Raw genomic sequence first — 13,990 nt, forward strand, 5'->3', positions numbered from 1 at the left:
CTCCCAATGAAAAAAGCCATCAGAATTAAGAGTTTAGCACCGGGCCAAATAGGTGGAGATTAACTGCTCCGAAAATAGGGGAAATGGTGTGTGTGTGTGTGTGTGTGTGTGTGTGTGTGTGTGTGTGTGTGTGTGTGTGTGTGTGTGTGTGTGTGTGTGTGTGCAATTGATTCACAGAGGAATTAACAGAGAGGAGAGAGACCAAAAAGGGAGGATTGTGGAACTAATTTGGTAAATTTGGCCAAAAGTTGAAAGAGCTACTTCAGTCATTACTATAAGTGCAGTCTCAGCTTGTATGTATTTTCTAAAACCCAGTGACCTAGTTTGCAGAAAAAATAATCTGAATGTCAGTTTTTTGCACCTTCCACTAGCAGCTGAGTTTACCAGCGGACCTGAACAGGACTATCGTTAGCAGCTAAAGTTATTCCCATCTGTCACCTAATCCCAGTCAAGGGGTCAGAGATCAGATCTCTTTCCATGTCTATGGTTGGGTTTCACACTACCAAGGCCATCAGGTCATGTAACTGCTCTGAAATGGAGGCCGACAATCCGGCCAGTATGTTTTCAACTACAATGATGAGACATTGACTCTTAAATAGAGGAATTAGAAAAGGGATGCATGTATTTTAAAGGTATTTTATTTCATCATTCAGTCGTATTACTAAATATGAAATATGTTTACGGTTTGGATCTAAAAATAATTTAATTTAAGATTATAAAAGGTAGGATATCAAATGAAAACGTATTGTTTTTGTTTTAGCTTTAACTTAAATGTCACTCACTTTCTCATTATGTAAAATCAGTGATGAAGGAAGGAGACCTCAAACTAGTGGTGCAACATGTCTGTATGGCAAATCCGACAGTGCCTCCATGTGGTGAGAGTTTAAAGTCATATTTTCTTGATGACTTAACTATTACTTCACCGACTGAATCCTGAGTGAGCAATTAAGCTATTAGACAAGACGGGAAAATGAGAAGAGTGAAAAGGGTAGGACCCAATGGGCGGAGGAGATACTGGAGCAACGTGGGAGCATGTGACACAGGAAGAAACAGAGTGACAGCTGAGGTGAGTCATGTCTATTTTTATTCAGCCGCATGTCTCTCTGGAAAACAGCTAAACAGACATGTTATACATCTCTTGTTTCATATCGACAGATTGGAAATCAAGGCGACTGTAAAAGGCTTCCCTTCTTCCTGGCAGCTGTGCTCTTCAACCTATGAACATCTACAGAAAACAAAGCAAACGCTGCTGCAAAGTACAACCGAAAATAATCCATCCTCATCAAACACAAATCCATTGAATAAGGGGAAATTACAGTCGTAGTAGGTACTTAAAATGTGCTAGTAAATCAACGTTATATTGTTTTGACTCAAATCTAATCCTTTTACACATTGTTTCTATTATGTCACTTCATCTGTGCTTTCCTTTTCATCTTTTTTTCTATCTTCGACCACATCTCTCTCAAAACAGTCTTGTTTTTTCACATTCTCTATTCTTCTTGTTTTACTGTTTGAACTTAAATCTTCCTCATTCAATATAATATTTACAAAAAACGTATTTCAGTTTTCCCCAGCATCTCTTTCTATCCTTTCAATCTGCAGTTGATCTCTATTTTTTTGTAACAGATCTCAGATTTTCGTTGCAAAACAGTGCTTCCTCTAACTACAGCCAAATGCGTTGGGTAAATGAGGCAACACGATTAAATGTAAGTGATCAAATGTGCTACATGGGTGGCCAATCAAACAGATCTTGTGATAAAAAGTGGCTGGTAAAAACCCCAAGCGAAAGCCCTGAATAACAATGTTACAATACTAAAAACACATGGACCTATTTAAAAAAGGTTGCTCTACGTTCCCATGGAGCCGTGGCTTATTATGTCCATTCCAGAGTCTGTTCAGTGCGCAGTGGATCCAGGGCGCCAGACACAAGGGTGCAGACCCATGTTGGAAGTGCCAAACCTGGGCTTGGGGACCCTGTTCGGTTGACTGCTGCTGGAGGCCAACCGAGAGGCACCAGCGGGACCCAGGGGACTCAGATTCGGGGCACTCTTAAACTGCCTGTTGGCCTGTGCAGTGCTGGAGGGCTGAAGGTGGGTGAAAGTCGGGGACTGGATTAGAATTGAAGCAGGAGCAGCGGAGAAGGTGGGAAGCTGAGGGAGTGGAGCGTTCGGGGCAGGAGGAGGTGGGGGAGACAGAGGGGAGGTGGCCCACTGCGGTTGGAAGGATTGGGGTTGAGGCTGATAGGGTTGGTGAGGGGCGTGGCCAACTGTAGGGGGAGGATATGTGACATCAGAGCGCCACAGCGGCTCTCCGAGTGTTGTCGCTGATCGAGGTACAATGACTTTGAGCGCGGGCCCCGTGGATGTTGGTGGGGGCGTGGAGAAGCGCTTCACCTCATATACTCGTGCAGTCTTCTGAGGACCACTTGCCATTCCTTTCTGCTGCTGATAGGTGGAGGTGTCCAAGGGAACACCACCACCATAGCTGAACAAAGAAGAGTTGAGCTGGTAGGGCTGGTGGCTCATTATTGCCACAGACTTGAGGCCCACTTTCTTCCCTTTAGATCCAGCTGGCCCAGACTTTTTTACCTCAGACTTCTTCTGGGCCTTCAGAGGGCAGGAGGGAGAGAGAAGGGGGTTGTAGTTGATTGGAGGAGGAGCACGGATATTGGACGAGTACTTCCAGGTCGAAGGGAGAGAAGGCGTGGTTGATGACTCCCTCGTCTGGGCGGGAGAGTAAGGTACGGCAGCAACAGAGGGAGATCGCTCCACAATGTACCGATCCATCCTGCTCTGCCGGCGGGCAAACAGCTCACCTCCCTTCCCCGCCAGCTGTGGCACCTGGGGGGTTTGGGGTTTGGGAGCTACAGGAGGTGGCCTGGATCTCCGCTGGGCCTGCATGAAGTTGCAGGCCTCTGCCCCCAGCCTCAGCCAGTCCTCCTCAGGCCCTGACTCATGTCCGGTCTCCCCACTTGGTGCAGCTCCAGTTTCAACACTTGGAGTCACCAGGAGGCCCCGGGGGCCAAAATGGTCGTCCATGTTCTGGACCATTGACAACAAGTCTGGGTTTGGAGAAACCTCTGTGTTTTGGACTGCGCAGAACATCGGCTTCTTGTTGCTACGACGACGGGCATCGTGAAGAATGCCGGTGCGGGTGGCAGGGACCGAGATGCGCTCCTCTCGAGTCACCAGTGAATCCTGGGTTGGTGATGCAGTTGCTATAGCAGCATAGGGGCCAGGAGCTACTTCACCTGTCATGTTGATGTGGGGGTGGATTGATGGAGATGGAGAAAGTTGGGTGGGAGGAGGGAAAGGAGGGGTGGGCTGGGCATGGAAGGAGACCTGAGTCAGATCAGGGGGGTGTGGCAGATAGATGGGAGAAGCAGAAAAGTAGGTGGAGGAAGGTGGATACGGAGCAGGAGGAGAGGGGAATGCCTGTGCAGATGGGGGGGAGAAAGGTTGAGCAGGTGATGGACAGGACAAGTTGCCTTGAGCTGCAGAAGGAGAGAACAAGGTGGAGGGGGAAGCATACACTGCGGGCTGTGGGGGACATGTGGCTGGATTTGTGGCAGGCTGGGAGAAAGGTGCAGAATACAGAGAGGAGGGGGGAGAGTAAACGGAGGGGGGAATGTTGCTGTTGTTATTTCTGGGAGGGATGTACAGTGAGGTGCTAGACACAGCTCTCCTTTCATCTGGCCCAGATGGATGAAGAGTAGGTTGGATAGTTACCATGGTGACGGCTGCTACTGGTTTGGTCGTCATGGTCACGGGTGTGGGTTTGGGTTGGGGAGGGCGGAACATCACAGAGATTACAGATGCACGAGAGGAAGGCCCTGGGGTGAAGGGGCGTGCAGTACGGTTCAGAACACCTGGATTCAGGAGTTGATCTGAGTCTGTCATTGGGCTAGGACAATGATTAGGGTTAGGGTTAGGACTGAGATGAATGTTGCCATGTTGCCCATTTTGACTTAGTAGGGGCATCTGAGAGGGCGGGTTCAGAACAACACTAGCCCGACTTACAGCCATCGACCCCCCATTGGTCAGAGCCACAGCTGGAGGAGACATGTGTGCAGGGTGGTGACTGATTGGCTGCTTCCTGACGCTGCTCTCCAGCCTTGAGCCCTGATAGGCTGAGCTCTCCAGCCCTGAGATCTCCAACCCTAGGCTTTGATTGAGAGGAGTTAACAGTCCTGGTGTCTGATAGGCTGAGATGTCCAGCCCTGAGCTGTGATTGGTTGTTGGCGTCGTTGGAGTAGCCGGTGTGGATGATGGGCAGGCAGAGCTTTTCCTGTCCAGCACGTCTAGATAACCGGTGTCCCACGTAGGGTCAAAGGAGGCTGAGAATCCCTCTTCATCAACTTCTGAGCCACTCAAGGCAGAGCTTCCTCCTTCCTCTTCCGTCTCCCCTCCTGTGTCTCCTTCTGTCTCCCCTCCGCTGCAGTCTCCCCCTGCTTTGCCGAAGCAGGTCAGTGTGTACTTCTTGGCCCTCTGCCGGCGTTTCTTGAACATAAGCACCCCCTTGGAGTTGGGGTTGGGAGCATCAGTCAGCAAAGAGGCAATAGAGCGGCATTTAGTGCGAGCTTCTTTCACCTGTTTCTCCACCACGCTCTCCCCACGCTGCAACTCTGAAAGACAGGAAGAGGAAATAAGAGAGGGACCAAAATAAATGTGCTCAAGGGGAGAGGAAGCAAAGGAGAGAGACGGTAATGGGATTTTTGATTCATACGAAACAAGGCACAGGTGACAAATAACGGAAACCACAGTGTGGTAGCCCTCACTGGCTGATCTATACAGTATATTATCACAGCGAGGAGTTCAGTGACAGACAGGACTGTGTGTTGTGGATTTAGAACAAATAATTCCTGCCGCTCTCTAGAGTTGTGTGTGTGTGTGTGTGTGTGTGTGTGTGTGTGTGTGTGTGTGTGTGTGTGTGTGTGTGTGTGTGTGTGTGTGTGTGTGTGTGTGTGTGTGTGTGTGTGCAAGCCAGCATGTGTGTATCTCTGTTCGTCGAAAGGCTATTTGAGTCTTTTTAGTACCTTGGCTCACCTCACATATCCTCACTACATAACTATAGTATGATGCAGCCTCCATATCCTACATAACTATAGTATGATGCAGCCTCCATATTCTACTTAACTATAGTATGATGCAGCCTCCATATTCTACTTAATTATAGTATGATGCAGCCTCCATATTCTACTTAACTATAGTATGATGCAGCCTCCATATTCTATATAACTATAGTATGATGCAGCCTCCATATTCTACTTAACTATAGTATGATGCAGCCTCCATATTCTACATAACTATAGTATGATGCAGCCTCCATATTCTACATAACTATAGTATGATGCAGCCTCCATATTCTACTTAACTATAGTATGATGCAGCCTCCATATTCTACATAACTATAGTATGATGCAGCCTCCATATTCTACATAACTATAGTATGATGCAGCCTCCATATTCTACTTAACTATAGTATGATGCAGCCTCCATATTCTACATAACTATAGTATGATGCAGCCTCCATATTCTACTTAACTATAGTATGATGCAGCCTCCATATTCTACTTAACTATAGTATGATGCAGCCTCCATATTCTACTTAACTATAGTATGATGCAGCCTCCATATTCTACTTAACTATAGTATGATGCAGCCTCCATATTCTACATAACTATATGCAGCCTCCATATCCTACATAACTATAGTCTATAGCAAGATGCAGCCTCCATATTCTACATTCAAGCTAACAGAGCCATAACAAACACACGCTAACACAATCCCAACATCACACTTGATATATCAGTTGCAAAGTTGCTATGTTTAGATCCTATAACACAGACATAACAAGGTCTAAAGCAGAACAACGGCCTGCAGCTCTGTTAGACTCATTATGCAGAGTGGTACAGGGAGCTAAGCGCTAACACATCTTTGTTTAGCATATTGGCGTTTGCTAATGAGCACTAAACACAAACAACACGTGGAGCAGATAGAGCTGTCCTCAACGAAGGAAATGGACTCAGTTCGTGGACTAAAGCTACATTTTGTTAGACTAATTGATTAGGTGATGTCAAACTGAGTTCCTCCTCAAAGTATCACTCAAAAGCTCCCAGGTTTTTTAATAAGTAAATCTTTCAGCATTAAATAAGACCAAAAAGACTGTCGGCTGATAGATTAAGGTGGGACCCTGGTGAGAATGTCATAGGTTATTTAGCTATTGGTTTGTCACAATGATGGCTTTAGAGGAAAGATTAGGAGGTCAACAAAGTTATAACAATTCATCCTGAGCATGAATGGCTATACCTCACTGTGACTGTGCCAAAGTTAGCTTCTTTAGTCCCTGGGCTGGTAATTACAACGTTGTGGCATAATATTATCAGTATAATAAAACAGCAAACACTATATAACTACACTCTACGGCACAATAAAATACAATTCAACACATAAATACATTAGAAAAATAGCAGATTTGTAAGAACAATGAGAGTATGTAATGGCTGGCCAGAGATGAGGTTGTATGCTTTCTGGTGGTTGCAGGTCTGGTTTGTTTTAAGCCACCTCTTTTAGGTATTTCACTGAAAACCTCATGGAAAAGAGGAAAAGTCAGGGGGGCAACAAAGTCATGAATATCTGCACCAAAGTATATCCCTCTCCATCCAATAGTTTTTATGTAATAATATTTCAGTCTTGGGCTAAAGTTCTTTTTTATTATGTCTTCAATCTCAATAAACAACATTATTAAGCACTGCATTATAACCACATCGGGTTGTTTTTACAGTCGAAAAAACAGGCAGAGAAACTAAGTCTCAAATTTAAATAAGGAACATCAGTCAGGTCCGTTACAGTCAAACAATCACAAATAATGTTGACATTAATGGTCAACTTTCTAAGGTCCTGACATATAATAGAAATTAAGCAAGCTCTCCTAATAACATTACGAAATTCGAAACCAAGATGCATTACTTCTGCATGAGTGAACCTGTGTGTAAATAAAAGGGTTTTAATGGGTCTTACCTGCGTGTATGGTGTGTGGGACCGTGTGTCCACCTACATCTGAACCTGAGCGGGATGTGAGGTCCCTCATCTCACAAGTGTGAGTATGAGTGAGTGATCTTAAACTCCCTCAGACCCTCCCGCACACACACACACACTCACCCTACAGAGTCCAGTTCTGCTTCTAGTGGGGCACAGTTTCGCCTCTGTCTACCAGCTACTCTCTCAGGACACAGCCCATGTAAAGACCTTTGTCTGTGGCCAGAAACCCAAACCAACACATGATGTCAACCCACTATTCCTGTCTGTCTGACGGGCATCAAACACCTGTCCAGTCTCTGTCTCATACACGTAGAGAGAGAGTATAGACGGCAGTGTCATTCAGTGTGTGTGCGTGTTTGTGTTTGTTTGTTTGTTTGTGTGTATGAGTTCAGAAAGCTAATTATAGTTTTTAGAGCAAAGCTTGGTCACAGCGCTTTACTGACGTGCTGTTGACAATTCAACCCTAACAACCACGACACACAGAGACACACAACTCTAATGCAGCAGAGGTAGCCCTCCAACATCCAGAAGATGTGTGTGTGAGTGTGTGTGTGTGTGTGTTTGTGTGTTTGTGTGTATGTAACATGAGAAAGGGCAGGTCCCTGAATGCCTCTGTCATCATTTATTCTATAGTTGAAGCCCAACCTAAAGTCATTCAGGCCTCTGCATTACTGCGACATTGGCTCACATGAAGTTACAGACAGTGCAGAGCTATTCGGTTTGATCAGCTGCCGTGTTAATGAGCAGTTCACCAGACAAGGTTAATCAAACTCTACGAGTCAAAGGAATTATTGAAAATGTTATAACTACTCCTCCACTATCTAGTTGAGAAATGGATGAGGAGGTTGATTCTGCTTTTGCGTCGTTTCATTTTTGCAACATAACTGTCATTGAATTGAGTTTTAAATTAAATATAACAGATCAATTAGTGAGCTCAAAGGCCCTGCCGACACATCAATGTCCACCAATCTCGGTGTGTGCCGCAATGTTGGCACTAGTCTGCCCCTTGCAGCGATGTTTCGGCTGAATGAGGAAGTTGATTTGTCGCAGGAGCCCGCTGGGGAGAGTAATCACTCTGATTGGCTGTTCAGCTTTCGCCAATCAGTGGACTTCTTCACCTTCATCTTCGCACAAAGCCATGCGTGCTGTTCTCCCCTGTTTCCTCTCGCAACGCTAAATTAGGCTAATTCTCTTCTGCATATTGACCTTACAGATATCAGACTGGCATCAATCAAATAACAATTATTTTCATCATTGACTGAATGAAGAGTTTTCCAACTACAATATACTTGCGGTGACATTTACCCTCACCAGGCTGTTCCATTGGAATACTTTTTGGGGGTCTGAAGAGATAAGAGGGAATGTCTCTTTTGCGTAGAAATTACTATAATCTCACAACCCAAAATTCTTATCCTAAACTTCTGTCCATGTAGTTTTCAGTTTAGAAGTTTTAAATTTCAAGAATCTGGTTTAAAACACACCATACAATTTCACACATAAATGGAACTTCAGAATCACTGTTAGTCAAGACCCACAGATATTTAAATTACAATAATAGAGGAAAGACGCATATTCTCACATTAGATAAGCTGGAGTGGGAGAATGTTTTCTTCTACATATACACTCTTGTGCCAACACACACAAATACACCACATGTTGTGTGTGCCTTGTAAGTCAGTGTCACGTACAGTCGGTTGATCAGAAGCTTGAACGCCTATAAATACAGCGAGTGATCCGAATACTGACAGAAAAGATGGACTGCTGTTTCAGGGACAGCAGAGGGGAGGAGGGGGAGGTGGAATACCTCTGCCTGTATCTGGTATACCTCACTCACCCTATCACCACCACCCTGTACATGTAACTGGATGCTCCAGTTGCAGAACATACCCACTAGAGGGTGATCTAGCTATTGATAAGATTCGAGGCCTTCGGAGACAGCAAAGGAGTCTTTGATATTAAAAATAAATTTTAAAAATACTGCAGTAAAGACTGAAAAATGTGCATTGCCATGACAAACCAGTGTGTCTCCTGTTTTTGGACAAATTTGAATAAAAATGGGAACAAATTCATATGCAAGATTCAAATTGTATTTAGTGGATGGAAGTGAACAACACATCCACGGCAGTGAGGTAAGGGATTCAAATTAGACTTGGAACATCACTTAGAATACATTATTTTGTTAATAAATATATTATAATGGTAATTACCATACTAATAAGATTATACACTAATAAGATCATGGTAGCCTCTAAATTGTACTATTATTTTATTTTGTGCATTGTCCTCTCTTGATTATTTCTGTGTAACGGTGAAATGTTTTGGATGAGAAGATACACTCACTCGCTTGCCGTGCTTTGTCCATGTAGGTGGTGGAGAGCTCGTCGCTGATCGGGGTCTGCTGTGGTCCCACCATGGGCACCAGATATTTACCACAGGCCGAAAGCAGAGCGTCTTTGGCCCGTTCAGGGGACACGAGCGGTGGGCAGGTCAGCCCGCTGCAGACCCCCGCCTCCTGGAAGCCACTGTCCCCTTCTCCCTCCGCCTCCATCAACCCCTGATCTGGGGTCAATGCGAGCGTGTGAGGGGTCACAATGTGAGGGGTCACAATGTGAGGGGTCACAATGTGAGGGGTGCGTGTTGGAGTGGTCCACTCGGTCTGGAGCGGCTGGTAGATGAGTTCTCTGCGAGGGACGCCGAGAAGGCACTGACCTCCCCACTGCTCCTGCATGGAAACCCCTGGATCTGTGGTGCTCTCATACCTCAGAGGAAAGACAGAGCACAACAAAGATTAAACAACTGCAGTGTTAGAATATCCCAGGAACCCTCAGTATAATGTTGCAGCTTTTTGAAAAAACTGAGCCAAGAAAAACCTTCTACGGACTACTTTGAGTTCAGGAGGTATGCAAATCCTTACCCGCTCATCTCTGAGGTCTCCTCCTCCTCTTGGTTGTCATGGCGTGCAGGTGAGCGAGTGTGAGGAGGCGTCCGCCGGTGGCGACGGTGCGTGAGCGACTGCGTGTCTGCGTCGCTGTCCGTCTCTCCGTAGTAGGCCTCGCTGTCCGGAGGGGAAGTGATGCCCCTGGGTATCCCGGTGGGGGAGAGGACGGAGGAACGCTGGGAGGGCAAGAGAGCCGCGGGGGGAGACAGGACCCTCATGCAGGAGCGTGGCGGTGCAGAGAAACCAGAGTAAGATGAGGAGTGGAGTCCAGAAGGGGCTCTGGAAACAAGACAGATGACGAGTTGTGAAAATGCAAACAGGCATTTGTTTGGTTGAAACGTCTTTACGTGACAAAGCCAGTATACATGCTCTGACCTTTTGACCATCAGGTTGAGTGTAGCGCTCTCCATATCTATGAGGCTCATGGCCTGAGCATGACTGAGCTCTGCACACATATGGTCGCCGATAGCAACAAGTTCATCCTGCTCCTTCAGTCCAGCTCTGCACGCTTTGCCTCGCCGGCGAACCTGAGAGGAATAGTGTTAATAACACATATTAATAATTGTGGCTGAGTTAAAAGCACATTATCTTCTCTCCCACCTGATCTTCACTTTCTATTAGTTATGAAACAGAAAACAAGTCTGTTATCGTCAATCGAACCTGATCAAACTGCTCCTGCACAGTCCTGATAAAAAACTTTTTTTGTTAAACTCTGAATTAATATTAAGTGTTGTTTACTTTAACTTCATGTAATTATGAATATTTATCTTTTCTCACTTCCTAAACTTTTGCACTTGTTGCACAGCAATTTCCTTCGTGACAAATACGGTTGAATCTAGGAGAATTACATAAAAATGATTGTTCAGTGTTCAGCAGCAGGCATCTCTCCTCCCCTGCCAGACATCTTTGTCCCTGTATCAGAATAACTTGTGAAATCAGGCAGCTGTTCCTGGGGGTCGCCAAGAGATGATGTCATAGGATCCTTCAGGAAGTATGTCTGTGGTGGGCTGGGTGATGGATGGGAAGGTGAGTATTCTTGTCTGCCAGATTGCAGTTTCTTTAACTATAAGAAGATAAGGCCCTCATTTCTGTCTCCTCACGTACACACATAATACACACAGTGTGTCACTGGAAATGTTGAGGGGAGGAAAGTGTGTTCCTGCACCTACTTGGACTCTCAAGTATTTGCCCTTATCAGTATCTCTTGACCCAGTAATCCCAATGCGACTTCCACGCAAACACATGTCAGGACAAGCTGTCTCGTACTCTCCCAGCCAGACAAATGTACACACACATCTACACACATAGCACAAGTGAACAACTTGAAAGAGGGGGTTTGAACAGCTGCATCGCCGGTCTGGCCCAGGAGGGATGCCAGTCATTCACCATATGTTCCACACATACCCGAAATAAAACCTTGCAGGAAAATCTAACACATTCCTAGACAGACGAAGAAAGACAGGGAGCTACTGTGACGGGAGGCCAAAATAAAACACCGACGACACAATAACTTTATGAGACAGGAAAGTGTCACAGTGTGTGTGAACAAAGGGACTCTTTCCACGCTCAGCTTTCAAGCGGCTTTTAAATGAGCTATTCTGATCTTCTACTTTGTGCTCCATTCCCAATCGGGCTTATCTGAGGTATGCGCAACCACACAAATGACATGTAGCACACACACACCAACATGAGGAAGCTCACACTGGTCAAACTCTCATGTAAGGTGACCTTATCCGCTCAAAAACCCTGGATGAAGAGAGGCTTTCAGTGCCGGAGTCACTCCGCTGCAATGTTTAATCACATTTTATGAGTGAGCGGCCAACTCTAAACGTCAAAGGGAGAGAGTTTGCATTCATCCTCTCCAGAATAGATTTTTTTTTTAGAGACAACATTCTGGACTGTCAACAAATATAAACACAGACACTAGGAGCTTTTGAAGAAACCAACCTGAAGAAAAAAGAATATTCCTGGGGCTTTAAATTGGATTATTATGTCCAAAATATGTGTGCCGTGACTAATCTGTAATAAACGTTTTGTTGACAACTACACAAACAATGTGTGTGAGTGTGTGTGTGTGTGTGTGTGTGTGCGTGTCGTTGTGCACTTAGAGAACATTTTTAATATAGAATGTATGCACTGTAGACTAACCTACTATTTCTGATACTGTGCGATCACCATCAGGATGCAGTGATGGAAGCTTGAGTCAAGATCAACCCTGAGACATGTGTTCTCTCTGTTCTTTGACCCACAAACACAAACTGGTTCACAACCGGGAAAATGTAAATTGGCTGCGGCCAAATGAGCATGGGAAAGCTTTTGTCGAGGGAAGATTACTCTTGGTCAAAAAGTAACAGTAGAAAAGCGGCAGAGATGATGGAGAGGTTTCATGTGAAAAGACGTCCTGGTTGGTATCCTGATCATCATTCAATATGACTTTAAACTCATCCCTCTCCAATTCAGGGATACTCTCCAAAGTAAGGTGGTTCATGCCTTTCAAAAAATTGCTGAGAATAAACTTCAAGTGAAATCACTTACTTTTGTTTGAAGGAACTTGATTATAACACTGACAAGAGTACTAGTGTTAAGTTGATGTACCTCTGGGAAAACTACAGACCTATAAGCTGCAGAATTACAAACATAGCAAACCACCATCAAGGCCTCAGGCTGCAATTAACAGCTGCAGTCTCTATTAAACCAGTCTCCTCATGTTGCCACCTTGGCAGCAAGTCTTTCTGATACACACTGTATGCACACACACAAACACACATGCACACAGACACACACACGCGTATAGGTTCCACTGTACCTTGGCCACCTGTAGAGGTTTTTGCTGCTCTGCTCCTCCCTGGAGTCTGAAGCCCCACGGGAAACCTCCCGAGAGGGAGACCACAATCTCCTCAGCTACCATCCCCGCTCACAGCCTGCTGTGTGTGTGTGTGACGGTGTATAAGTTGATCTCCACTTCTTCAGTTCCTCACACACCGTGGGTATCAACGAGAGAGAATGAGGCTTCTGCCTCCCCGCTCCACTCGATGACAACGGCAAATCCCTCCACCCCTGAGGAGTCAGGGGGTGGCTGGCTTTCATCTGCTCACACTGGAATGCTGTGACGGAGGGGTGGGCACTCGGGAGGGTGAGAAGGGGGAAAAGGTGTGTGTGTGTGTGTGTGTGTTTTCATCCTCTAGCATTCAACACTTGCCATGTCACTCTCAAGCCCTCTGTACAGGACGGGATGCTTGCTGATATAGCCTCCCAAAATAACCACAACAGCCACTCCCTCTTTGACCCCCAGCTCAGCCAGCCTGGCCAGCAGCCGCTGCTGAGGCGGCTCACAGATTTGTCTTTATCTACCCACAGCACCCCGACTATAAAGGACAGAGGGGGACATATTTTTAGGAATTTTTGTTTGTTTTCATTCGATTTAATTAATTCCGAGTGGGTACTAGAGGGAGCTGATCTCTTAAGAAATATATGTGTTGATCCTTCAGCGGTCAAGAAACATGATTTTACATAAAGCAGTTTTGGAGGAAGATGGTGAATACTGGCTCCCATGCTGCGGTTCATCAGCTTCAATGTCTCGAGCAGAGGATTGCAGAATGAATCAGCCCAAATGACTTGGCCCAACAAAGCTCAAATCTGATCATCGAATGAAACTGACAGGTGTTTGAAGTAATTGTTTCCTGATTGCAAGGAGGAGCTGGGCCCAAACTTGGCCAAAGTCTCATGAAGTCGAGCAGTTTGCGGCCCAAAAAACTTAACCAAATCTGGCGGACTTGTTTAATCAAAAATTAAAAAACACTTCTTTTGTCACATTATAATATTTTGATGGATGACTGAGATGATCACCAAACTCATATTGGCTATTAGCCTAAGCCTAATTTGTTCCTGTGCCGATGTGAGGTCCCGGTACAGAAGATGTTGTGTGCATACAGATTGCAAAGCCCTCTTCTGAGACCAATTTGCCATTTGTAATTGTGGGCTATGCTAAATAAAGTGTCTTTAATGTAATTGA

The 13,990-nt window shown here is 45.4% G+C and overlaps 1 protein-coding gene across 1 annotated transcript; it reads right to left on the reverse strand.

The window, feature by feature from the left end:
* Positions 1-1,066: 1,066 nt before the first annotated feature.
* Positions 1,067-12,990, reverse strand: synpo2lb (synaptopodin 2-like b). The gene is made up of 5 exons (XM_056430548.1): positions 12,785-12,990; positions 10,354-10,505; positions 9,955-10,257; positions 9,381-9,799; positions 1,067-4,624 (listed from the first exon to the last, which is right to left on the reverse strand). Exons 1-5 carry the CDS (start codon positions 12,884-12,886, stop codon positions 1,896-1,898), a joined length of 3,705 nt encoding a protein of 1,234 aa, XP_056286523.1. The 5' UTR covers positions 12,887-12,990; the 3' UTR covers positions 1,067-1,895.
* Positions 12,991-13,990: the final 1,000 nt, after the last annotated feature.

Source organism: Pseudoliparis swirei, chromosome 13, assembly GCF_029220125.1.
Source record: "Pseudoliparis swirei isolate HS2019 ecotype Mariana Trench chromosome 13, NWPU_hadal_v1, whole genome shotgun sequence".
Classification (NCBI taxonomy): Eukaryota; Metazoa; Chordata; class Actinopteri; order Perciformes; family Liparidae; genus Pseudoliparis; species Pseudoliparis swirei.